This window comes from Carlito syrichta, unplaced genomic scaffold (assembly GCF_000164805.1).
Source record: "Carlito syrichta isolate Samal-C Ts95f unplaced genomic scaffold, Tarsius_syrichta-2.0.1 Scaffold314847, whole genome shotgun sequence".
Taxonomy (NCBI): domain Eukaryota; kingdom Metazoa; phylum Chordata; class Mammalia; order Primates; family Tarsiidae; genus Carlito; species Carlito syrichta.
Genome location: NW_007258943.1, coordinates 253,545 through 281,087, shown reverse-complemented (window position 1 = coordinate 281,087; position 27,543 = coordinate 253,545). Strand labels below are relative to the sequence as shown.

Below are 27,543 nucleotides of genomic sequence, written 5' to 3'. Positions count from 1 at the left end.
CTTGGGAAAAAATAAGTAAGTTAAAAATTTTGAAGAGATCTTCAGTATACCTTAAAATCCGAACATTATACTGGACTTTGGGACAATTAACTATTCACATTCAAGTCTGCTAAACCCTATGGGGAAAGGGCAGGGTGTAAGACATGTTTACACTGTGTATACAGATCACAGGAATGGACATGTGAAGTCAGTGTTAACAAAGCGACCCCTTTTCTATTGGTACATAAAAATACCAGTTTTGGAATATTAGACAAAACCTTCAAAAAACTGAAGTTTGCAATAGGCAAGCTTTGAACCTCAGTGCTTTACTGCTTTATTGTTGTGTTTAGAATACGACCAATTGAGTGAAATTATGCTCGTTTCCATTGCCCATGTGTGCCTCCGTTGTATCTTCCCTTCGGAGAAGGTGGTCCGAAAGAAGGCTGGGAGTGCAGGTAGGCAGGCACTGGGAGGGCTAGCATTCACTGAGCTCGTCATAGAAAAAGGCACGTCATTGACTTCTGGCTGCTGTTTGGGGTGGAAATTACTCTCACTTAAGAAAACAGAGACTGGTAGTCAAAGGAAATTGCTAGGGGAGGCAGGGGCCTGCATGATCAATGTTTGTATACCTAACCCTGAATTGTACCCCACATCTTTATAACAAATGAATGAATTAATTAAAAGAAAACAAGGAATGGGTTTCAGTGTCAACTTCCTCAAGGCTATCTAACTGGTAGAAAGCAGTTGGGATTGCCACCCAGGTTTGTCTGGTTTTTAAAGCTCTCCCCCTGACCAGGCTTGTGGCTCAGTCTGTAATCCCCGCACTTTGGGAGGTCGAGGTGAGTGGATTGATTGCCTGAGTCCACGGGTTTGAGAGCAGCCTGGGCAACTTTAACGGTGTGATGTGTTTCATTTTTCACCCAGCAGTAATATTGTCTTCCCCTTCGTGATCTCTCTCAGGCACAATCACCCTGAGTTTTCAATCACATTAAAAAGCTCATTTTAGCGCCGGGCACAGTGGCTCACACTTGTGATCTCAGCACTTTGGGAGGTGGAGGTTAAAGGATTTTGAGTCTAGGCGTTCGAGACCAGCCCGGGCAACTTGGCAACACCTCATCCCTCCAATAAGTCAAAGAATTAGCTGGGCGTGGTGGCATCTGCCTGTGGTTCCAGCTACTTGGAAGGCTGAGGTGGAAGGATCACGTGCGTACAGTATTTTGAGGCTGCGGTGGCCGTGAGTGTGCAACGGCACTCCACTCGAGTCACAGAGTGAGACTCCTCCAGGAAACAAAAAAACTCCTATATATTGTTGGCCTAAGCGCCAAGAAGTCTTAACCCCCCACCCCTCGCTGAGTTCTAAAAATTGGTTCCTCAGCATCTCAGCTTTAGCCCTTACACTTGATATGAGAAGCACCAAGATAAGAACCCAATCTGCCCGACGAGCAGCCCAAAGCTGCTACCTACCGTCACCCACCAGGTCGTCTTCATTCTTCACGTTTGCTGTACTTACGTACGTATTAATTCAGTCGGAAGCAGCTACTTAAACACAGAAACTTGTATTTAAAAAAAGCTTTGCAGGCGATTTTGCCAAGTTTAAAGTCCCTGGTGTAGGCAGCCTCTATCTTTGCTGGTAATAAAGTTAAAAAAAAAAAAAAAGTTTTCATGCAAAATATTCAAACAGCTAACAGGCCTGAGAAGTATACTATTTTTTCCTATTGCCAGGACATCTAAATTCATCCACAAAGCAGTCACTCCTATAGACTGACTTGAAAGACTAAAGAAAACTGACCTCAGGTGTATGAACATTTGAAAAACCCAATGAAGACTCTTGTTATCGCAAAATGATAAAAAAAAATGTATGACTACATATGACAAAAATTAGTGAGGCCCTAAATTTAGTGGTCGAATGTGGTTTTGGGGGAACAGGCAGATTGTATACTGGAGCTCAAACACATAAAACTTGTACTGAAAACAGCAGGAGAAAAAAAAGGGGGATAAACAATGGACCCGGAAGAAGTTGGTTAAGTAATATTGACTTTGTAAACTCTTTTTTTTTTTGAGTTGGAGTCTCACTGTCACCCAGACTGGGGTGCAGTGGCTGCTCCCGGCCACCGCAGCCTCGACCTGCTGGGCTCTGGCAATCCTTCCGCCTCAGACTTCCAAGTAGCTGGAACTACAGGCGCGCACTACCACCCTGGCTAATTTTTTTTTTTTTTTTAATTTATTGTAGAGATGAGGTCTTGCCAAGTTGCCCAGGCAGGTCTCGAACCCGCGGGCTCAGGCAATCCACTCACCTCAGTCTCCCAAAGTGCTGGGATTACAGGCTGAGCCACTGAGTCCGGCTGACTTTGTAAATTCTTAAAGCTCATCCTCTTATATATTAACCCTTATTGGTGTTAGCACCAGTAACACAAATCTCTTAATGTGATTTAAAAACGTTTATTTTACATTTAGGCCTAAAGTGTATTTTAGAGGAAGGCACTTTAATCCTAATTGTATTTTATCAAAGCTACTGCAATTAGCTGTCATGTTCTTTCAAGTGGAGGTGCAGGAAAATCCATGGAGAGGGGAAGCAGGTTGGAGAATAGCAATATTGAAAAGTGGTTTATGAGCACATATTTTTAAATAATTCCTCCTACAGATAACTGCAATTACTTGGGATTGCATTTCATGGGATTGATGTAAGAGTTTAAACAAGAAAATCCCAAAATCTTAGAAATGAATTTAAAAGAGAATTCTGGACACAGCTTACATGCATTATTAAACAAGTTAGATGAACATGAACTGAACTTCGTCATTGTATCCAGTATCCAACATATCCCCTCTACCGCAAGTCTCTTTAATGCCATCTATCCCATCTAGCCTTTCTTGGCCACTCAAGTCTTAAACTTCACAACTCCATGAACAAGTACTATTACTGACACTTTGCAGGAAAGGAAATCGAAGGCATGAAGTTAATCAATTAACCAAGGTCATTCTGCTATTAAGTGGTGGGGTTGAAACTGAACATGGACTGTCTGATTCCAGAAGCTGTGACATATGAAGTTACCTGGTAAATTCCATTTTATCTCTCACATTTCCCAGGAACTGAAAGTTATCTCTGAGTCACATTAAGACATGTTAGAGCCTTGGATTCATGTTGTCAATAAACAAATTTTATTAATAATTCCTTGTAGAGATACGGAGAAGCTTAAAGTCAATGACTAATTCATGCCATATACACATACTCCTGTTTTGGATTTACTCTCAGCAAACATCCTATTCAATTGTCACTGGGGGTTTTAAGCACATTCAGAAAATGAAGCCCCACAATCACTGTTTACAACAAATGAGTACAAGTTTTTCTAACCAAATGAAACTGCTTAAAAAACAAACACGCCTTAAAAATGAGAATGTACTCATTACTTATTAAGAATGTACTATTACTTAAGTAGGCATATCAAACCAAACTACTAAACAGAAGTGTCAAAATTTGGAATTTTGGGTGAGGTTTCCTCCCCAAACTTCGAAGTAAAGGAAATTAGGCAGCCCTCAGAACTTGAGATTAATCAATCACAGTTAATAGGTTAAATCACCTTTATGGGAACATAAGTACTCTCAGTCAAGAAAAATCTCAATATATCTTATCATCCTATGTGAAGAATTTGTCAGGCAGAACAGATAATAAATTATAGAAAAAAGAGGAGTTACAGAGGCAAAAACTGGTTGTGCCCAAATCGACACTGTAAAAAAGGAATGCATGGTATCAGACCTAAAACATTTTGAGCACTTCAGGCCCACTGGCGAGTTCATCTCTACCGTACAGATTTTTCAGGCAAACTTATCTCACAAAACCAGCAACCTTCTGATTTTGGCTTACATCGATCAGATTGCTTGTTGATTTCAGGTATTAAAGTAGCTGTGATTCTCAAATTAACACATTAGTGTCATTAACTTGGTACCCTAGGACAACAGAATGTGTTGCTTTTCCAATGCAAAAATCCCTTTCCAAATCAGCCTATCTTAAACAAATGGACATGAGATTAGTACCTATCATCTTGTGAATTCAAATTAATTCAAGTTTCTCCAAATGTGAGACTTATCGACTCTTTTCTGGATAAAGGTAGTTAATGAATCCTATTGCCTCCCAAGAAAGTCTTCTGATGGAGAAGACTGCTAATCAGAAGAAATACGGAATCTAGGAGACCTCCTATCAAGAACTTCCAAATATTCTCAGCACAAACATCCTAGAAAAATCCCAGTAGCAGGCAGGAAATATTGTTTTTGAGATAAAACTGGAAATGGTGAAATGTTTTGACAACACAATTGTCTTCTAAATGATGCTGCCATCTTTTTTAAAAGCTCATTTCCACCATAAATGCAACATGCTGAAATATCTAACCAATCAAGCGTACTTACAGGGTGTAAAATATGCATGTATATAAGCAGTGGTTTATTCCTAAGGCTGGTTAAGAAATACAAGTAAAAAATATAAATTCTAAAATATAAAAGAAAGCCAGGCGAGGTGGCTTAAGCCTGTAATCCCAGTACTTAGGGAGGCCGAGGTGAGAGATTGCCTGAGCCCAGGGGTTCGAGACCAGCCTGGGCAATCTGGCAAAACCTTGTCTCTACAATTAAAAAAATTAGCCTGGTGTGGTGGCACGCGCCCGTACTTGGAAGGCTGAGGCGGAAGGATTGCCTGAGCCCAGCAGGTTGAGGCTGCAGTGGCCGAGAGTGAGCCAATGGGAGATAGAGTGGGACTCCAACTCAAAAATAAACAAGAAAATAAATAAAATGTGCTTGAAACTTTGTAAGGCAAGGTATTTGGTAACTGACAAAGATATTTTAAACTAGCTCTCTGAAGTAGACCTCAACTAGTCATTTCTTTAGTTCAAAGAAGATAGGCCAAAGAAGTATCCTACATAATTATAATCTCTTGGTACCTAGTAATATAAGCATCCCCTCATGACATTCAATAAACAATGCATCATGGTAGAAATTTCCTTTAAATGACTCTGAATGTTAGAACTTTAACCAGGATGATCTGCACATACCCAGGAAGATCAACATGCACATGTAACTGCTTTGAAAGATAAACCTAGTGCTGATGGCATGACTTTTCAGTATTTAAATACCTGCGACTAGGAAACTTTACTACCAAAAGATACTTCTGCCAGTTTTGTTAAGTAGGCCTCTGAGAATGTTTCTGTGAACAAACACCCCTTTGGTTTGGTTCTGAAAATATTACATTTTAAAGTAGCTAAGGCAAATATTTAGGGGGCACAGCTCAATATTGAAAAACTAGCTGTAAGAGGTAGAAGTAAAGCCTTTCCTTGTAATGTGCTTCTGAATAAAGGTAACAAATCTGTGATCTAGGGAAAACACAACTTAAATGAATCACTCTTTTATAAGATGTTTAAAGATAATGCTTTTTAATATTTCAAATAATTTAAAAAATCTCATAAAAAATGTTATCACCTTAACAGTACTTTGCACATGTGGAAGTTCATACCTAAATTTAATGATACTATTTTGGTTTATTTATGGCTACTTACAAGAAGACTCACAGTTATAATGTCCACTCATCAGAGTCTTTTTCTTTGGTAGAGTCTAATGGGACCAGGCAGATGAACTATCTATGCAAATGAGAGGGTTAAAGCAAATGAATGGTAATGGGTTTTTGCTGAATGAAAATGAAAGTGAAAAGGATACCCACATTTATCCCCATTGTGATTTTGGAAGCTTAATATTTTGTTCAGAGGTTAAAGAGTTTGAATAGCTCACACAATCCCGTAAAAATTACAACTGGCTGCCCTTTAATAAATAAAGTCATTGTAAAGAATTACATTTACAGAGTGAAAAGTGAATACATAGCATTTCAAATTCAATTTCGGAAGTACTAATAAGTACTGACCCATAACAATATACACTAGCTATCTTTTTAACTGTCCATCATTAGCACCAATAAAGATTCAACAAAATTACCTTTATTCCCACATCTCAAAACAATTCTGCAAATTCTTATTGAGTTTAGCTATAGTCACAGACCTTAAATATTCACATTGCTTTCTATGTCTACTGAAAATAAGTTCACTACTTTTCTCAATATTCTTTACAAAATCTTATTAAAATTCCTGGTATTATCACCCCCAATTATACAGTAGTACAACCACCCTATGTAGTTTCACATGATAGCTCTGTAGAAGTTTCACATCTAAATTACCAAGAAAACCCTTCCCTCCCTCATCTTGCACTCAGCTTAATTCTATACTAGTCCTTGGATTATGTACCACTGTAAGAGTATAACTGTAAAAATTACCATGTTTATGGATACAATATTATGCCATACAGAGCAACAAAGTTACATATAATGACAAAGATTACTAAAGTTATGCAAGACAAGAACAGATGTTAGGACATGCTAGCTAGGCAAAGTCCTTAGAAAGAAGTTCCTAGGACCCCCAAGTTCAAATAACATTGACAAAATAATAAACGATTATCTTAAAAAAATTATAAAACTACTGGCAAATAAGGTAATTGCTAAATAAAAGTAGAGCACAAGATTAAACTCTAATATTTACAACCACAAACATACTTGAGTAAAATTACAATTGTGCACATATCAGTGGCCTTGTAACAAAAATAATTCATATACACAGAGGAAAAATTAAGACAGTTTTCAGTTCAACAGAGGTTGAATCCAACCCATTTCAAATACACGCAACAACAGCTCAAAGATTTACCACAGAATAAATTCAAGATTAGCTGATAAACAAGAGCCATATTACTGCTGTTTAAGACAAAATTTAAACAAGTTAAAATCTAACGTTCGATAAGTCAGATGACTGTGCAAACTTCACCTCAACAGAAATATACTGAGATGTGCAAACAAATGTAAAACCTCCACTAGTGGTTTGCCTGGGAGGCTGACCTTTTTTTTTTTTTTCTTACAGAGCATCCTGATAACAACCACAAACTATAAATACAGGTACAATGCACAGTCAGTGATCTTTCCTTTTTTATTTATTGTTAGAATATAAAAGAATTGAGAGAGCATAGGCTTAATTTCATTTTTATAAGGAAGACTGCATTTACCTGAAAAAGAAATATGGCATCACACACAAACACACTTCAGGGAAGGAGTATATTTAAGAATATGTTGTCATTCTGAATGCTAGAGGAAAAGTGATCCCTGTTTACATATGTAGTGTAAAGTTCTTTAAAGGAAAGAACTTATTAATTCTTTATCATGTAAGTTTTTGTGAATTTAGTTTTCAAATCACAGTAATCCACATAACCATTATTAACAGCTCTGTTTCATAGTACTGCAACAAGCCAACAAACATTTAAATGCACTTCACATCAAGAGTATGTAAACTTTATTTTTTCCTCTTTAAGCCTTCAGAGTTAGGGGCTATCTCAGCAGCCAACCTGGTCAGAACCTCTGAAGGCAAAAGTTCAGTGCCCACAGTGTAAATGACCATCTGTGGCACCGCATATCCATCTGGTAGTGAAGTGTCCCCCATCAGTGGCTTCCAGTAAGGCCTAGAGTTTAAAGTTAACATAAAAAATTGCCACCTTTGTTTTAGATTAGTGATGGACTCTGACAAGATAAAATAAAGTTATTTTGTATATTGTTATACTTACAAGCAGCTCCGATCCTGAGTATTTATGGTAATATCTAAACATACAAAAATGTATGTACATTTTTCTCCACTTTCTTGTAAACAGTTGTCAGTATACTGTTTTATCCCTTTATCATTGAAACATGCAAATCATACATACAAGTATAAATACACAAAAGAAAACAATTTACACTCATTCAAAAGCCAAGCAACAAAAACAGCTACAATATTCAAATTATAAATAATGAATGCTTGAGGCATCTTATATTCCTAGAAGCAGCCAGCCACTCATCCTAATGTTCTTAGCTGCAATTGTAGAAATACTGAGTTTTGCACCTTCCATGCGTTTACAGTATTTATAACACTATCATATGTGGAGATAAAGACTTGTTTACTATAATCTCTTCTTTTCAGAATGAAGAATAAAGCAGCACTTACAAATATTGAAGCAGTGGCAGCAATAGCAGGTGTTACCACTGCTAGATCAGGAGGAATTTTTCCATTCTAACAATTTTTAAATTAAAAAAGTAAAGGAAAAATTGACCTAAACAAATTATTACATGTTCATTCCTTGGGCACTTAACAGCGAGTCCAGCATGTCGAATGTGTCTTTGTAGTCCATATGCTGGCTGTTTGTACTGTACTCGTGATTGGCATCAGGACCGTTGGTCTCCACTGGCTTCTTGTCCAGTTTCACGAGGGTGCTGAGATGTCCGTAGCCCACCTGGTATGTGACAGGGGGAGGAGGGGGTAAGGGATGGTTAAAAACAGAGTTGTGAGAGGATATATACTGCTTAACAGAGGAGGAAGAACTAGATGAACTACCTGAACTTTTGGAACTTTTGCTCATTTTGGAGTGGTGGTTGTGAGATGCATCATTGATATGCAGCTTCCTCTTTGAAGAGCTGGAACTAGAGGAAATGCCATCACTGCTCAGGCCAACAGGACTCCTCAAAACAGTGGGTGGTATTCCATCAGCACTGTGTTTACTGCCACTGCTGCTGCTGCCACTGTGTGAGTGGGAATGCTTGTGACTGCTGGTGTGGTGGCGGTTTGAAGGATGCTCTTTGTGCTTCTCCTTATGGTCTCTGCTAAGATGTGGGCTTGAATGCTTGCTCTTCCCACTGCCTTCATCAGAAGAGCTGTGTCTTTCGGAGGAGGAAACTTTTATCTTCATCTTCAGTTCTTCTTTACTGGCACTTTTGTCAGTGGGTGGTATTGGAATCCGTAATTTCAGTGATCCACTCTTTTCCTTTTTATCTGCCATGTATTTGTCAGGTTTTTCAGTATTTGTGATGGGAATTTTCATTTTAATGGGAGAAGTTACAGAACTGCTACTAGCTGCCTGTGACTGCACATGCTTGTGCTGCTGTTCTGCCTGGGCGGCTATATAATGATCCCTTACGTCAAGGTCAAGAGTTTCTAGCTTACGCTTTTCTCTGTATTTATCTAGAGACATTTTCTGAGGAATTATTCCAGGAGTAGCAGAAATCGGCCCATGGTGTTTACTACTCCCTGTTTTATGAGTATATTCTTGCTTAAGAGAAGAATGATCAGAAATTTTGTCAGGTCTGTGATGTAATCCTGAATGCAGTGATATAGACGGTCCCTGCTGGAAGTTGATGTTGTACTGGCTACCAGACAAAGATGCCTCCTGTTTCTGTGAATACATCTGTTCTGTCCTTGCTGATTCTTGATGTTGAGGCCATTCCTGGTGTGATGACAACCCGTAGGAGGTACTCGGCATTCCTGTTGCTAGCACTGACAAATTATCAGATGTATGGCTGTCTTGAACAGAAATATTTCCTGAATTTAGAGGTACTGGCGCAGGGAATGCTGATGTAGATGGTTTCTGAAAACTTGGGTTTGTAGGCACACCAGTGACATTATCTACTAAAATGGAATTCTGGGCCAAAGATGAACCAAGAAGTGGTGTCTCTGATACTTGTCCATCTACTTTTGGTTTCCATCTACTTTTGGTTTCAGCTGCCTGATTAGCCTATGAAAATAAGACACAAAAGAAGCAGTGACAGCTAAAGAATTTAATACAAATTTATTTGCTTACAAAAATTCTGTATTAAACATATGGAAATCACTTGGGGTCCAGTAAATAAATGTCTCATTTAGAGGCATAACGTAAGGCTATACACAAGGTTGGAAACACTGGTTTGAAACTTAGATACAAGTTAAATCCTAGGCCAGCATTTGAGAAAGTAATTTGTCTAGGCTTTAGCGCCCCATTTGTAAAATGAAAAGAGTATCTCCATCAAAACCACTGTGAGAATTTTTTTTTTAAAGTATAGTATACTTTAGCAAGGTCCATAGGTCACAATAGTTGAATATATGAGTATATGTAACTTACTATACACTGTATTTAGGAATACTGGAAAGACTAAAAATTCAAATTGGTTAGCTATGTAATTGCTAGATAAATGATAGACTGATGTTCTATTAAACCCTGTCCATTTTCTTACCCTCCAGTTTCGAATCCTCTTCAACCTACTAGGCGTTTTCTCCAATATTTGTAGAAACTCATGTGTTAGCTCTAAAAATAAAATTTAAATTTAAAACTTAGAAGGTGACTTAGCACTCAAATTTATCTCAAGTGGGCAATATTAAAAAGGGACCTTAAGAGTTCATCTACTTCACTATTATCCTCCTATTCAACCTACAGCGTACACAGAAGCAAATACAATTCTGAATTGGCATTTTCAAAGCCCTATCAGTAGAAACCACAGATTTATTACTTTTTTAGAACAAACAGTACACTTCTTTGGATATTCTAAGCAAATGATAAGACTAACAACAACAACATAGTTTGTCTCAAACAAGCAGGGGACATGCAAAAATTCGACAGCATTTTATGTTTACATGTGTGAAGACTACCCAAAACCAGGCTGTGAAAAAGTCATGCTAATAATTACTTTATGAACTAAACTCTAAACAATTTTTTCAAGGCATAATTTCCTTTGTAAATTCACTATTCCCCGCTCAAGGCTCAGGAGCTTTTTGATCCAATCTACATGAAAGAAACTCTTAGCCAGGTGTAGTGGCTCAAGCCTGTAATCCCAGCAGGGGAGAGAGGATTGCTTGAGCCCAGGAGTTCCAGACCAGCCTGGGCAACACACTGAGAACCTCTCTTCAAAATACTTCAGCTGGGGTGACAGAGTGAGATCCCAACTCAAAAAAAAAAAGTGGACAAAAGGAAATGGAATGCCTGGAGCTCCACTTCTTTATTTGAACAAATAGACCACTTTTCTATCTGACATGAGTAAACGTAGTTTTTGTGTCCAGCATTAACAAGAAATTGTTTTGACTCAATTTATTTAACAGCATGGTTGTCAAACACTGAATGTCCATAAAGTTCCGGGTTCAAAAAATCTGGTACACCAAGCGTAAGTCTTGTTTTTTCTAAGTATCTTACTCTATTAAATTTATAGCAGAGGAAAAAAATAATGTTAATATAATTAGCTACATGTACAAAAATCACAGTATGATGCCTAAAATAGAAACCCTTCTCCCTCAAAGCTAATGTCCAAGCCAATGATTTTCTTCCGGAACACAGTCACTATTAAGTGAATTATTTCACTAAATAATACTACTACTAGTATTGCCCTTTCCTCCCCTCCCTGTCCCCACCTCTTCCCACCCTTCTCCTCTTCTCCCCTTCCTTCCCCCATCCACTGCTCCCCTTTCCACCCTTCTCTTTCTTCTGCTTCCTCCCTTCCCCCCCCCTTCCACCCCTTCTCTTTCCTGGCAAAAAAAAAGTACTATTATTACTGGTATTATTACTAGTACTTCAGAAACAATACTACAATTCAGATACATCTTAATATCTTCACTTTTAAGTCACTTTTTTGTGATCAATTCAGAAAACAGCTGCTACATAATATGCTAAATGTCTAAATGTATTAGGTTTCCAACATTCCTATTCAACTATTCTCCAAATGAATAATGAACTTGAACCTTCTCAGAATGGGAGGTGGCTCCTGCTGTGCAAAAAAAAATTAACGCCCCCCCCAAAAAAACTAAAGCTTTACCTACCACCTAAAAGCAGGATAAAAGACATTACTTTTACGTGAGCTTTTGTCTATCTAATCTTAATTTACTGACTACTGACAGATAACAGTGGCATACATATCCTGATTTTCAAGTTACAGGACAGATGAAAACAAGTAAAAAAAGTTTCCACAGGTTTTTACAAGATATCATTTTCAAATCACTAAAGATTGCCTTCCCTCTAGCTACACTTTGAAAAAGTCTCTAACAATTTAAGGAAATCAGTGTAATTATGTAGCAGTAAGTAATAAGGCATGAGATGTTATTCTGGGAGAAATTTTTCAAGGAGAAAAAGAAAATAAAGGGCTCTAGCAAAGAAACATACAAACTGTGTATGGCCTGCTGCCTGTTTTTGTCAACAAAGTTTTACTAAAATACAGCCACACCCATTCATTTGCAAATTGCTAATGGCTGCTTCCAGGTACTAAGGCAGAGTTATGTAGCTGTAAGAGACCTTATGGTCCACAAACTCTCAGTTACTCTGGTCCTTCATCTTTGGTCCCTCACAGAAAAAGTTGGAGAATCCAGTCTTAAATAAACATTTTTTACCAAAAGACCACATTCCAAAGCTACTCAGGTCTCTCTTTTGTTTTTCAATTAACCTCAATTTTGTAAAGGGAGTGGGAGTCATCCCCCCAACCCCCAAGCTAAAAATCTGACATGGCAACTTCAGTGTATCTATTAGGTAAGAAGTAATCACTTTTTTGACAGGACAGAACCCAAAATGGAGTTTCTCTGGTCACCTTGAGCACATGCAGGACAATAATCTTTTCCCAGATACCTGGGTGAGTCACAAGACATTATTAACATCTTAATTTGAGTTCCAGCTACTGGTCCACCCTTTGTCTCTGTGCCCGTGACTGATACACCCATCCAGCTGCAGGCCCATCTTTGTCTACTTGCTCAAGACTGACCTACCCATCCATCAGATCCAAGAAACAGATAACCATCCCAGCGCCATGCCAAGAGCTCCTGTGTTATTTTACCCAAGAATGCTTATCTGCTCCCTAAAGGAAAGCCTTAAAATCCCAGCCTTAAGCATTCACCTGAACATTTTCCTTTAAGCACTGGCCCCTTCTCTCCCTTGGGATGTGAATACTCTTTCTTTGCATACATGCAGCACCCACTCAGCTCACTGATCTCACCTATTTTCTTTCTGAAATCTACAATACGTGGTTAAAACATCCTAACGTCAAGAAGGTCCTATCTCTGGCCAGCTTCTTTTATTTCTCAACCTGAGAAATGTACTTCTTATCAAAAGATCCTCAGATTCCACATTCATAATTTACAGAATTCGTAACTCCTTGTAATAGTCACATTTAATAATGCAAAATGACTACAGGGCAAGGAATATTGCCTTGAAAATCCCTTTAGTTTGTTACTTCATGGTAAACACTCAACTTTCAATCTACACATTTAAAAATGACAGTTAATATATTTTAAATAGGTATCCTTGCCCAATCATCCTATACCTTCTAAATCAAATTTCTATGAAAAGACCTGAAAGGGTTTTAGATATTCAGTGGTACAGTGGTGTTTAATATTTGTTTAGGCTATAAATCCTTATTTTCACACTGTTCATTTCAATATATAATTATACTTTCTATTGTCAAATTGTTAAACATAATACTTATGTTTTTAAAATGTCCTTATCTTTTGAAATACCAACTAAAATATTAATAGATGAAATGGTATCTTGGCTGGGCGTGGTGGCTCAAGCCTGTAATCCCGGCACTTTGGGAGGCTGAGGTGAGAGGATTGCCTGAGCCCAGGGGTCCCAGTAATTTGGTAATTTGGTGAGACCTCATCTCACAATAAATCAAAAAATTAGCCAGGTGTGGTGGTGCATGTCTGTGGTTCCAATTACTTGCAAGACTGGGGATGAAGGATCACCTGAGCCCAGCAGGTTGAGGCTGCAGTGGCTGCGAGTGTGCCACTGTACTCCAGCTTGGGTGACAGAGTGAGACTCTGACACAAAAAAAAAAAAAAAAAAAAAGGACTGATATCTTGAATTAGCGTGAAAACATGTGGTGAGTGTATATGCACTGGACTGATATATAGGAATTTAGAAGTAAAGTTTAAGAGGAAAAAAAAGTATATATACATATATATTTTTTTGAGTTGGAACCTCACTGTTGCCCAGCCCGGAGTGCAATGACACACTCATAGCAGCCACCCCAGCGTCAACCTGCTGGGCTCTGGTGATCTTTCTGCCTCAGTCTTCCAAGTAGACAGAACTATAGGTGCACGCTACCATGCCCGGCTAATTTTTTGTATTATTGTATTCTCACCAAGTTGCCTGGGCTGGTCTTGAACCTGCAGGCTCAGGCAATCCATTCACCTTGGTCTCCCACCAAAGTGCTGGGATTACAAACTGAGCCACCAAGCCCGGCCAAGAAATGTTTTTAATGTAAAAAGAAAAATTATTTTCTCTACTTACCATCTAATAATTCTAGAGTAACTGTAGGATCCACATATTCCCACCAATGCTTTCCATCAGTAGATACTGGAATCTCCCAATTGGACCATTTGCAAGCCAAATGAATGCATACACATGCTATCACTGTTGGTTTGTACTGAAGACAGAAGGTTGTAAGATGCAGACTGTTGTAGAGCAGGTTTGAAAATGGAGAGCCATAAAAATTCAAATATGTAAAACAAAGAAAAATATTTACCAGTAAGATAAGAGCAGAATTAAAATTATGTTTTCCTTAAGTCTAGAGTATAAACCTTAATTTATAAAATTAAAAGTTAACAGTTATAAAATTCTAATACTAAAAAACCTATATATGAATAGACCACTCATTTACACCTGAGTATATTAGTATTTTATTACTACTACTAACATATAGATGTTTTAAATTTTGCTTTTAAACCTCAATGCAAAGTGTTTTATAAAAGAAGGGGAAAAGAGTATATTTGCAATAATCACTATATACGTAAGTATAACACTTCAAACTTTTTGTGGTATTTTTAATTTCTTTTATAACGTCATGGTAAAAATGTAAAGAAAAAAACTATTTGTAAAATTGACAAAGTGACTTCAATGTCACATTATAATCTGGGATATACCATGTGATGCGGCTTAACAGGCATAATTCTCTAGTAAATTCAGAGAAAATCTAACATATAGCTATGCAAACCTCTGCCTTCTTTTCAGCAAAGCCACAAAGAAAACTTACCTTTTGCCAAACAGCTTCAAGGTCCAATGTTGTTAAATACTACAAAATACTAACTTTCTCCTTCCATTATATACCAAAAACTGGGCATGTAATATGTCACAGCTAGCCTTTTCTAACCAAAGTTTTCAATTTAAGTCTTCTTTTCCCCCTCAGAATTATAAGGGATAGAGGTTAAATCCCAACAACACATATCTGAGAAAATATTTGCCAATCCAAAGTTGTAAATAAAACTTATCAGTGTCACAAGAAATTAAGGACCACACAAAGCTGGTTTGGTCCCCTTTCCCCAACGACCCACTTCAAAAAACAAATTTAAAATCATTAATATAATCAATCCAGAACAGAATTATATGTTAGATATTAAAGCCTCCTTAAAACCATTTGACCAGTTCAATTTCAGAATTGAGTAAAATGTTAACTGATCAGCCATAAACACCGTATTTTTGCTTTATATGAACTGAAAAGGAAGTAAGTTTTTTTAAAAGTGAAAATTCTATTTATGCAAATCCAGGCACTGATGGGATTTGACTACTTCTAATTTACAACTACTGTGTATAATCTGGAAAAAATCCCAAGTTACATAAATTTTATTTATTAAAAAAACTTTAATGATTATTTTAAAGTTAAGACTGGATCAATGTGAAATTTAAAAAATTGTCATTTAACTATTATTGTAAACTAGAAATAGCTTTATACTTACCAAGTTGCTCGAATTTCTACGTTAAGTTTAGCTCTTTGTAATCTTTAGCTGCTATTCAGGCTACCAATTTTAGACTTATGCACTCACATATTGAGAATATGTCATCAGAAAGCACCACTACACTTCACATTGTGCATTTAACCCCTCTGTGCCCAAAGTCCCTTGTACAATACACCGCAAAGCAAACAGGAAGGTACCACCACAGTAGATGGTCCAGTCGCCTGTCGCAACAAGGGTAAGAGACACATTGAGGGGGCCCTGCATTAAAGGAAGCTATAGTGTGCTACAACAGTGCAACAAAGAGGGTCAGGATAACAACCTGTTGGTAGCCATGAAATAGGATGTCTGTGCCAAATCCTTGCTTGCTGTAAGAAAAGAAAAAAAAACAAGACAACACTATCAGCTTTAACGTGCTATCATCAAAAAGTTCTCAACACAACAAAAACTTCAAAGATGTGTACACAAAAAGTAAATTTTACTTACTACTTACAAATATCACAAGAGCGCCATCATTTTCTATACTACTGAAAATCTTCAACAACATTCACTCAAATGTTTCTTGCTATCCCCCAAAGATCTGAGAAACAAGCCGATTTGCTTTTAGCTAGCCAGTTACAAGGGCTAAACTTGTTACTAAGTTAAGCATCTAGTCAGCTAAAAGTTGCAATAAAGCATTCTCCTGGATTTAAAAAAAAAAAGAAGAAGAAGAAGAAGAAAAGATTTTGAAGTCTAATATAAAATACAAAGAGTTGCCTGCCAGACTTAATCCTCAGTCATATTTAAATTGGCTTAAATACTTCCATCAAAAAACAAAATAAACCCCCACCCCCCAAAACTCAGAGCATAAACTGCTCAATTTTCTATCATGCTATTAAGCATCAAAGAGAATAAATAACCTCCAAACAGTATAAGGGTATAAATACAGGATGCTCCACTGCATTTTCATTTTAAAGCATAGAATCCAATTAAAGACAACACTTAGAAAAGATATGGGTACTCTAGGGAGGGATCGGCATGCTTCAACACTGGTTCCCAACAGAAAAGTAATTTTAATTAGCTTCCTAAGACATTGAAAACAGTTTCTGCTCCCCTTATTCTGCCCCTTATTCGTCTTGACAGGGATGAATGCCCTTGCTAGTTTCCCCTCTCCCCGCCAAATAAATTCATAATCACTGACATACCTTTCCCCTCTGCTCACCTAGGATCACCTTCACCTCAACTCCACCCTTCTCTAAGAGTCCTCAAATTTCTTCCCCTGCTATTTTTTATTTATGGCACCTGTAATCCCTGCTGCCCCATGTGGATCATCAACACAAAAGTTTTACAAAAGGGATTTGGGTTTAGCAGAGTTGTGCTAAGGAAGAGTGTCAAAGCATCAGATGTCTTGGAGGCAGTGTGACTTAAGTATGGCATTCTTTCCTGGTGGGGAGGGAAGGAGAAATCACAGAAATGAAAGTCCCTGTAAAATTACATCAGCCAATTCTGTAGCAAAGTAGCATAATATCAACTCTCTCATCTCCATGGGGAAGTGGGGGGAGGCCTTACGGGAATCCAATTAATTTACCCCTCATAAAAACAAAAATATGTGGAGAAGGAAAAAAAAATACTTTGAAACTGCAATAGCAGTTTTTACCTAGAAATGTAGCTAAATTCAATATCTAAAAACAATCACTGTGTAACAGAGAAGAATAGAAGGGAAATGCTTTGTTAGCTGAAAGTTATAACAGAGTAAAGAAAAAAAGACACCAAACACAAAAAGAACATTTTTAAAAACTGGTGTGAGACATAAACTACAGTTACCTGAAATGTTAGTCAGACAAAATGATGTTAGATACATGTATGGTTTGTACTCAAAATTTAAGAATCAGTCTTATTTTAAACATTAACGAGTATACCTTAAATATTTTGTTTTGGACGATATATCAAATGTACAGTTTTTGTCAACGTTTTAGGTTATTATCTAATTTTTCAATCAAACTGACTTCATTCTCTAGATTCTTCAGGGGTTGGAGAGCATGCTCAAAAAATATGAAGCTTTGATGAAGAATTTAATGATGCTGACCCAAATTTCACAATAATACTAACTAGAAAATCCAATTTTACTTTTAAGTTAATATAAACAAACATTTTTTTAACATATACTACTATCTTCCTTCAATTAATCTTTCTTCATTTTGCTCTCAATTTAAAGCATATTATATGGTTATTAGGCTTACAAAGCTTAGCTTACCCTTTTACAAGGTTTCAGGAAAACAAAACTAAACTTTTTTTCTTAATTCAACATCCACAACTATCTAAACAATTCTGTACTGTACTATTGGGGATAAAAATGTGCCATAAGACATTTTCCTGCAACTATGAAGAAAAGGAACAATGAAATATATCCTAGTTAACAAATGATAATGTGTGCTACTAGGACCAAAACATTTAAGTTGAATTTTTAGAAGTCTAGTCCTTAAGACACTGTATCAGACGTCAGTTTAAAAAAACAGCCATTAATATTTTAAAAAATGCTATCTAGTTATAAAATGAATTCAATTTAGGATGAATAAAATGTGAGACTATTTAGATAGATACTAAAAACAAGGCCTTCAAAAATCTTACACTTTTTGTTTAGGATAAACCTAAAAAGCCTAGTAGTAAAAGAGTAAAACTGCAAAATTTCATTTTCAAAAAGAAAGTAGCAGAAAATAGCACACTAAGTCCCAAGTGGTTGCTATGAGTACATAACACTTCAAATGGGAAATAGGAAAGTAGAAGTAAGAAGCAGCACAACATGCAACTGTGCAAAGAATATTTTGGGATACTAGAACAGATACATAGGATTCGTTAATAGTAGAAAAATTCTGTACCAGGTACTTTTCAAGCAGTAAAGCAATAACATAAAAACTTTGTACTTCTGTATATAAGAGGCTTAATAGGCACCTCACATGTATAATGCTTTATAATTATTTTTCCATTATACACAAAAAAGAAACCACTTTTAGTAATTCTAAAGAACCTTGAGAAAGGTATTAAATCAACTTTGATTTAATGAACAAGGGCAAAACATTTCCAAAAATGATAAATCTGCTAACAAAGGCTATTTTTACCTGAAAGATCTGAGGCTGACCTCAAAATTCAACTGTTATCACTTTTCAAGAAGTCAAACTTTGACATAAATTAATATTATTTTCTGCACCTACATACTAATGGCCTACATCTTAAATATTAACTGAAACGGGACTGGCAAAGCTCAATGGCAGAGTCCTAATATTTGGACTCTTCAAATATTAGTGAAATGAGATTCTCCAATTTTTTACTGAGATGGTTTTCACCTAAGTTTAAAGGAAATTAATGCACCAAGTAAAATGACAAATAGAAGCAGATGAACAGGCAGATATAGAACACTAAAAAATGCTTCAAAATGACATTTCCCCCTAATTTTAATAAAACTCAACAAAAGGCTAGAAGATCAAAATAGCATTCACATCAATTATAGATGATAAAAAAGCATTAACACTTATCTTAAAAGTTTCAAAGATTACCTACCTCTTACTAACTGGGTACATTTCACCACATCTGTGTGTGGGTGTTCAATGGTGATCTCAAAACCTGAAATGATAAGCACTTTTTTTCCAATCACTTACCACTACAATACTTGCGTGAGAAATGCCATAAATGTATATAATACATTCTTCATTACTAAGAAAAATTCGATGACAAAGTATCTCATCACTGACATAATCATAACATCCAAAGATGAAAAATAATTTCTTTTCAAATATAATGCCTCAGTTATGAATATAGACAAAGACCAAGGGTCATATTTATTCAAAATTCTGAATTAAATTAATTTAGGATTTTTCTAAAGTTAAAAAGAAATTAAAATCATGGCAAATACAATTATTAAGCTAGCTCCACAATTTAATTAGATAATTCAACTATGCAATATGTTTCTTAATAATATTTCAAATCTTTCTTTCAGAAATGAAAGAACATTTTTCATAAACAAATATTGGGCCACAGTAGTACAAGTGAGCTTTTAAACAATACAATCCTCTTAGTTTTCCCCTATTCATTAGATTAAAGGGTTTTAACCAGTAAGCGTATAACTCTACCTCATTCATAATTAAAATCATGTGGCGAGCGAATCATGTAGATCTCAAGATCCTTTAAACCAGTTTCTAATACCAAAGACAAAATGTTGAAAAACTTTCAATGTCCAACAACACTTAGGTATAGCAAGGTTTCTGTTTTAAAAGTGGAGATCACGTTTAGTATTTTCAAAAATAGTAAGTGAATAAAATCCTAACAAATGAATAATCTGGATTTATAAAGTTGTGTGGTCTTTTGATATTTCTACTGTAATTAAACGTGCAAAATAATAAAGTCATAGAAGGATTTCTTATAACATTCTCCTTAAAATGCTATTTATTTTCTGTATGCTAAAGAATATGTCATAACATGGATATTATACACTGATTTTTATAAAACAGTAGCTTTATATTATCATTTATAATTTTCATTATACAAATATCCATAACATCATAAATTCACAGAATATTTTTGTTTAAAGAAAGGTAGGTTTATTAAAGAGAAGATACATTGTGAAGGGCACAATGGACAGGACAGCAGCAAGTGTCTGCTGTCTGCTGCTCACAGAATTTTTTATAGTAAAAGAAAGATCTTCATTTTTATTTTTGAATTTCTATTTTATGAGAATTTAAAATAAGTTACAGCTGAACTTTGAACAACATGAACGCTAGGGGAACCAATTCTCCATGCAGTCAAAAATCTATATATTACTTTTGCCTCCTCCAAAACTTAAGTACTAACAGCCTACCACTGACCAAAAGCCATACTGATAACATAAACAGTAGATTAACACATATTTTGTATGTTTTGTGTATTATAGGCTGTATTTTTACATAAAGGAAGCTAGAGGGAAAAAAAAAACTATTAAAAACTCATAAGGAAGAAAAAAGAGATTTTCTATTCATTAAGTGAAAGTGGTTCACCATAAAGGTCTTCAACCTCATCTTCATGAGGAGGGGGAGGGGATGGGGGAGGGGGAGGAAGGGAAGAGATGGGTTTTGCTGTCTCAGGAGTGGCAGAGGCAGAAGAGGTGGAGGAAGTGGAACAGAGGCCAGATGCAGATATACCAGTGTAACTTTATGGGAATACAGTAATTCTGTCTGACTTTTTACTATTTAATTTCTCTAAAAATGTTTCTGTATGGTGCCAATCCTCCTACCATTTGCTTTAGTTTCAATATCTGTATCACAGAAGGATCCATGTGGTAAAAGAAGTCAAATGCAGTCTTGAATAATTGGAACCCATCTGCCTGATTGTCTGACGTTGATTTGGTTTTTAGCACTGCTTCTTCTACATCTTCTTCCTCATCGTCTGGGACTGGTTCAGAAGCACTCACCTCCACCAAGTTGTCTTCGGTTAGTTCCTCGTGTCTATTCGCTCTTTAATGTCTCCAAGATCCATTACCTTAAAACCCCTTCATTCCTTTTTTTGCCATATCCAAAATCTGTTTAATAATTTTCTTGACTGGCTCTGTTGTAAATCCTGTGAGGTCATGCACATTATCTGACAGGTTTCTCCAGCACTAATTTATTGTTTCTGGCTTTCACAATATCAATAATGGGCATCTTAAATAGTGAAAACTTTTTAGACTTTCATGATGTTCTATCAGGGTTCTCTTCCACGGGGCTGATGATCCTTTCCATAAAGTACTATGTAACGAGCCTAAAAAGTTCTTATGGGCCAGGCTCGATGGCCCAGACTGTAATCCCAGCACTTTGGGAGGCCAAGGTGAGTGGATTGCCTGAGCCTGAGTCTCTACAATAAAAAAAAAAAAAAAAGAAGAAGAAGAAGCTGGGCGTGGTAGCATGCACCTGTAGTTCCGGCTACTTGGAAGGTTGAGGCAGAAGGATCGCCAGAGCCCAGCAGATCAACGCTGGGGTGGTCATGAGTGTGCAACTGCACTCCAGCCTAGGTGATGGAGTGGGACTCCAACTCAAAAAAATTTTTTTTCTTATAATTCTGATCTAAAGGTTGAATTAGAGATGTCCTGTTTGTGTTTGGGAGCAAGTAAACACTTCAACACCTTTGAGGTTGAACTCATGGGTTCTGAGTAGCCAGGGGCATTGTCCACTATCAGAAAAACTCCAAATGGCAGTCCCTCACTGGCAAGGTTACTTCCTGACTTCAGAGACAAAGCATCAATGGAATCAATCCAGAAAAAGGATTCTTGTTGTCCAGACCTTCTTGTCATATAACTGAAATATTGGAAGCTGATGTTTATCTTTTCCCTTCAGGGCTTTAGCAGCTTTCTAGTGAAGGGGAATCCTCATAATAAACTGAACTGTATTTGCAGAGAATGGTAGAGTTAGCCTATCTCTTCCTGCTTTAAATTCTAGTGCTTGCTTTTCCTCCTTACCAGCAAATGTCCTTTGTGGAATTTTACATACCAATTCTGGTCTTGGGGGGAGAAAAAACCAAACCCAAACAACCTGTTCAGGCAGATACTCTTTCTCCTCAATGGTCTTCTTTGTGGTGTCTGGGAATTCATCTGCTGCCTCTTGGTCAGCAGAAGCTGCTTCTCCTGTTATCTGAGTGTTTTTTAAGCCAAACCTTCTTTGAAGTTTGGCACTGAATTCTCCAGTTTTAGAACCTTTACCTTCTTCTTAAGTTGTCACATAACACAGCAAGTGTGCTCTCTTTTTCTCAAATCATGTTAGAGTTTATAGATATGCCTTTCCTTTTTTTTTTTTTTTGAGTTGGAGTCTCACTCTGTTGCCCAGGCTGGAGTGCTGTGGCATCAACTTGCTGGGCTCCAGCAATCCTTCCGCCTTGGCATCCCAAAGTGCTGGGATTGCAGGTGTGAGCCACTGCACCAGACTAAAAGCTGCATTTTCAATATGAGATAAAAAGTGGGAGGTTTTCATGTCTGCTGACATAGCTGCAGCATCGGCTTCACATTATTTCCTTTGCACTGGCTCTTACACTGGATTCATTTATCTTGAAATGATGGCAGCTATAGCTGCAGATTTCAATCTACAGTATATACATAACAAATCAACTTTTTCTTGGAATGTCATGACTTTTTTGCTTCTTGGGAGCACCTCCAGCATCACTAGGGGCACTTTGCATGGGTCCCATGTCATTAATCCAAAACTTCTAGTATCGTACTAAATATAATGATAATAATAATAATAATAAAAACACTCGAACACTCTGAGAAATCACCTTTTACTGCAAACCGCAATTTAGGGGAGAGACAGACTTACTCATGCAGAGATGAGATGACTAGTGCTACACAGTACTGTTTTTTTTTTTTTTTGAGTTGGAGTCTCACTCCATCGCCCTGGCTGGAGTGCAGTGGCACGCATGCTCATGGCCACCTCTGCGTCAACCTGCTGGGCTAAGGGGATCCTTCCACCTCAGCCTTTCAAGTAGCTAGAACTACAGACGCTTGATACCACACCCGGCTAATTTTTTTGATTTAGTATACAGATGAAGTCTCACCAAGTTGCCCAGGCTGTTTGCAAACCTGTGAGCTCAGACAATTCTCTCATCTTGGCCTCCCAAAGTGCTGGAATTACAGGCTTACATTGCATCTGGCTGCTACACAGCCTTTTAAGCAGATACTCTGAACACCTGAGCTCTCCACAATAGCAAAAGGAGATGACTGCAAAATTATTACAGTAGTACAGTATACATGACAGTTAATTTTATGCAATGCTTTGTTTACATTTCTCTCGACTGACAAAGGAGCCACGTACAGTCTGTGTCTGTGAGTCTATTTCGATAAATTTTAACTTTTTATAATAGATTTGTATACATCTTATAGTAGTAAATGACAGACTAGTATCCACATATATTTTATACATTCTCGACATATCCATCTTTTAAATTTTTTGAGTATTTCTAGGCTACACGACTTTAAGTTCTTTCAAGTTATTGCAAATCTCAAAAAATTTTTCCAATGTATTTTTTTTTTTTTGGAGTAGGAATCTCATTCTGTTGCCCAGCCTGGCATGTTCATGGCCACTGCAACCTTGGTTCACTGGGCTCAGGCAATCCTTCTGTCTCAGTCTTCCAAGTAGCTGGAACTACAGACACGCACCACCACGCCCAGCTAATTTTTTGATGTTGTACAAAGTCTCACCAAGTTGACTAGGCTGGTCATGAACCCCTGGCTGGGCTCATGCAATCCTCTTATCTCCATTTCCCAAAGAGCTGGGATTACAGGCATGAGTCAATGCATCTGGCAAATTTTCGAATGTTTTATAAAAAAAAAAAAAAATTCATGAATAAATGGACCCATGCCAGTTAAACCTATGTTGTTCAAGGGTCAGCAGCATATGTATCTTACACAAGCTACTTATTTTTTTTTTTTTGAGTCAGAGTCTCACTCTGTCGCCCAGTGGCACACTCACAGCTTCCCACAGCCTCAACCTGCTGGGCTCAAGCGATCCTTCCACTTCAGCCTTCCAAGTAGCTGGAACTACAGGAATGCACCACCATGCCAAGCTAATTTTTCTTGACTTATTGTAGAGACGAGGTCTCACCAAGTTGCCAAGGCTGGTCTCGAACCTGTGGGCTCAGGCAATCCTCTCACCTCGGCCTCCCAAAGTGCTGGGATTATAGGCGTGAGCCACCATGCCCCGCCATAAGCTACTTCTGTAATAAAGAATCTGTCATGATGGCTGTGATTTATTACTCTTCTATTCAACATTTGGGAATGGAATAATAAAGAAAATAAAAATAACTACAAATTCATGATATGAGGCAGATATTATTCCACCTCCAGAGAATGTAGATACAAATAGGCAAAAGAACTTTGCCAGTTTACAAAGCAAGTCAGAAGCCTACAGATTTAAACTCATATCTCCAAAAAGCCCATGTTCTTCCTACAACATCCTACTAGGTTCTTCATCAATTTTCCTCACCAGTAAAGTGAAAGGTTAGAGTAAATAGATTTCAAACGTCTTGATACTGAAAAATACTGTGATATAGTTATTGAATGCTAAAGGAATTGCTTTGTATGTATGCATACATCACAGTCACATGCAACAGCCCTAAAGGACCATTTGACTCTCCAGTGCAATTCCACAGTGAAGCATGGGGCTTCAACTATCTGAAAACCTAAGAAACCACACCGAAGGCTGTGCTAGCCATCAATTAAATTATGCCAAATGAACTTAAATTTTTGATAAATCATTTTCTTATAACCAAGCAATACTATTGTTTTAAATAACTTTCATCAATAAATATTCCAGAAATATTGTTACTTATTGAAAAGACTCCATGGAAGAACACACAAAAAACAATATCTGATGTAAGTACATACCTAGTGTTTGTAGCATTATGGTTTCAAGTATAACCAGTTCTTGAGTCTGCTGAAGGTAAGCCTGGCAGATAAAATAATATTAAAATGAGTAAGATTAAAAAAAACCCAAAAACACGCTACTAGACTATGTGACCATTACATCTCATGAGAATTATAGATTAGAAAAAAACCACAGTAATTTGGAAATATGGAGAAATTAAACTGACAGAGACAACCTATATTTGATGTCAAATCTAAAATGAATTACTCTCTACTACAGGTAACAAAGCAAAACTACAACAAAACCTAAAAAAACCTAAAGATAACAATAATACAAAAAAGGGGTGGTTTACTTGAAAAATGGAAATCTGCACAGTCTGCAAAGTAAAACTTTACCTAGGCACTGGTGTTTCTTTCTTCTTTTTTTTTTTTTTGAGTTGGAGTCTCTGTTGCTCAGGTTGGAGTGCAGTGGCATGCTCACGGCCACCACAGCTTCAACCTGTTGGGCTCAGGCGATCCCTCCACTTCAGCCCTCCAACTAGAACTATAGGTATAGGTGTGCGCCACCATACCCAGCTAATTTTTTGATTTATTGTAGAGATGAGGTCTTGCCATGTTGCCCAGACTGGTCTCAAACCTGTGGGCTCAGGCAGTCCTCTCCCCTCTGCCTCCTAAAGTGCTGGGATCAAGGGCGTGAGCCACTGCACCAGGCTGGCACTGGTGTTTCAAGACACAATAAGGACAGGAAATAGCAAGCTAAGTTAAGACCAACAAACTCCAACCTTCTTTTAAGGAGAAGGCTTACAAGTAAACTCATTCTGGAACATTTCCTTGAAAGCCACAGTCAGTGGGTTAATTTTAGGATTAACTCCACCTCTACCATAGAAAAGACAAAATCTAAACAAGACCTCAAATCTCTGCATTAAAAGATAAGATTTGGGGGGGGGGTAAGATTTCAAAACACTGTAACATTTATGTCCATGGGGACATAGATACCAGAAACTCTTCTCCCTTAATTTTGAAAAATGATTACCCTATTACAATTACTCTGGGAATAAGGCATATGAAAAAATTTCTGCTGTAACTGTAATCACAATAATTGATCAAGATTATAAGAAAGTATGACATACAAATACTCATTTTTGTAAGAACGTATTGCCAAGCCCAGAGAGTGATGGTACCTTTAGTTTTACTTGTATCCTATTTTGAGAGGTCATTGAGATTTTTAAAATGTAGATTTCTATTATTTGAATAACACCCTAGGTATCGAGAAGAAACAATTCTGAATTTGTAAAGTTAATAAAAACAGTAAGAACTATCTTTAAATATCATATATTCCCTATTATTTAATGGCTACATTAATACTTTAATCCTTAAAGCTAATGATAAAACTTGTCATTAATAAAATCAGATTTTCTATCAAAAGTGAATTAATCTGGACTGTAAATTTTACATAAATCAAGATGAATTAATCAAGCTTGGTAGTCATTCAGTGGGTAAAGGTCCCTGATTAAGTAACTCACCTATAGTATGAATGCTAGAAAAATAATTTTAAAGGCTCACAATTCTAACTTTCATTTTAAGATGATAATAAAGAAATTGTATGAGTCAGGCACAGTGGTTTATGCCTATAATTTCAGTACTTTGGCAGGCTGAGGTGGGAGGAGTGCTTGAGTCCAGGAGTTCGAGGCTGTAGTGAGCCGTGATCATGCAACTGACTGCATTCACCTGGGTAACAGAGTAAGACCCTGACTCAGAAAAGAAAAAAAAGGGAAGGTGCTTGGAAACTAGCATTATTCTTTAGAAAAATTAAAATACTAAAAAAATGCTGCTCATGAAAACACAGAAAATACATCTTCATCATAGAGGAAAGTAGTAGTACATGTTATTAATAAAGGAATAACTCTTTAAAAAATGAATTATTGGTCTAGAGGTAAATTCAGAAGTTTTCCTATTCCTCATCTGCTGACAACTTGATTTAAAAGATTTATCTATCTTCTGGTCTCAAATCCACCTATCAGTGGTGAGGTGATATGATTTACCCTCTTCATATCATAGATTTGCTGTGAGGATTAAACAAAATGTGAAATACTTAAAAGTAACTTTGAATTAAACGATCTTAAGGTCTTAAATAATTAAGAATGACATTCACATTCACAAATATTGATAAAATGTTTCTGCCAGATTATTTCCTGGTATCACATTCCTAAGTGGTAATAAAAGTAAGCAGTATTTGAAAGGCAACACTAATTAAATTGTATTTTTATTAGGTCTATATTATGAAAGTTTAAAATTTACAAAGAAAAATCCATTTTCTTACATACATCACATTTAGTATCCAGCAGAGGCTCTAGGGGATGAAGACAAGCATGTGCTACTTTGATAACATGTTCAAGTTTTCGAGCCTGTTCTTCCACTTTTGCAGCCAAAAATAATGCGGTAGGCGATATTATCTGCAGAAAAGACACAAATCTGGTGATTTAAAAACAGATACATCTCAAAAACCCCTCGATTTTCTAAAGGGGAGATGTGTAAGGAAGGAATGTAGTATCAGTACTATGAAGTGTGAGTTGGGTCATGACCAAGATCGATGTAGGGGTTTTAATAAAGCTATTCGTCAAATAGAACTAGCAACCCCAGTCTACAGAATCTGTTTTACTTGTTTTGCAAGTAGAAGAGCAAAGGGGAAAA

General features: G+C 36.9%; 1 protein-coding gene across 5 annotated transcripts in view; it reads right to left on the bottom strand.

Annotated features, from left to right (window-relative positions):
- Positions 1-5,369: 5,369 nt before the first annotated feature.
- The window catches only part of CCNT2 (cyclin T2), a 45,172-nt gene continuing 22,998 nt past the window's right edge, over positions 5,370-27,543 (bottom strand). Inside the window, exons 3-10 of one of the 5 annotated variants that reach the window (XM_021705951.1) lie at positions 27,177-27,305; positions 24,874-24,934; positions 19,056-19,118; positions 16,008-16,101; positions 15,844-15,889; positions 14,083-14,246; positions 10,058-10,128; positions 5,370-9,582 (exon numbers count right to left, since the gene is read on the bottom strand). In XM_021705951.1, coding sequence (XP_021561626.1) covers positions 8,140-9,582; positions 10,058-10,128; positions 14,083-14,246; positions 15,844-15,889; positions 16,008-16,068 — 1,785 coding nt within the window. In that variant the 5' untranslated portion in view covers positions 16,069-16,101; positions 19,056-19,118; positions 24,874-24,934; positions 27,177-27,305 and the 3' untranslated portion in view covers positions 5,370-8,139. Of the gene's footprint in view, positions 9,583-10,057; positions 10,129-14,082; positions 14,247-15,524; positions 15,890-16,007; positions 16,102-19,055; positions 19,119-24,873; positions 24,935-27,176; positions 27,306-27,543 lie in introns of all 5 variants that reach the window. The other 4 variants (XM_021705952.1, XM_008072090.2, XM_008072089.2 and 1 more) reach the window with 4 other exon arrangements.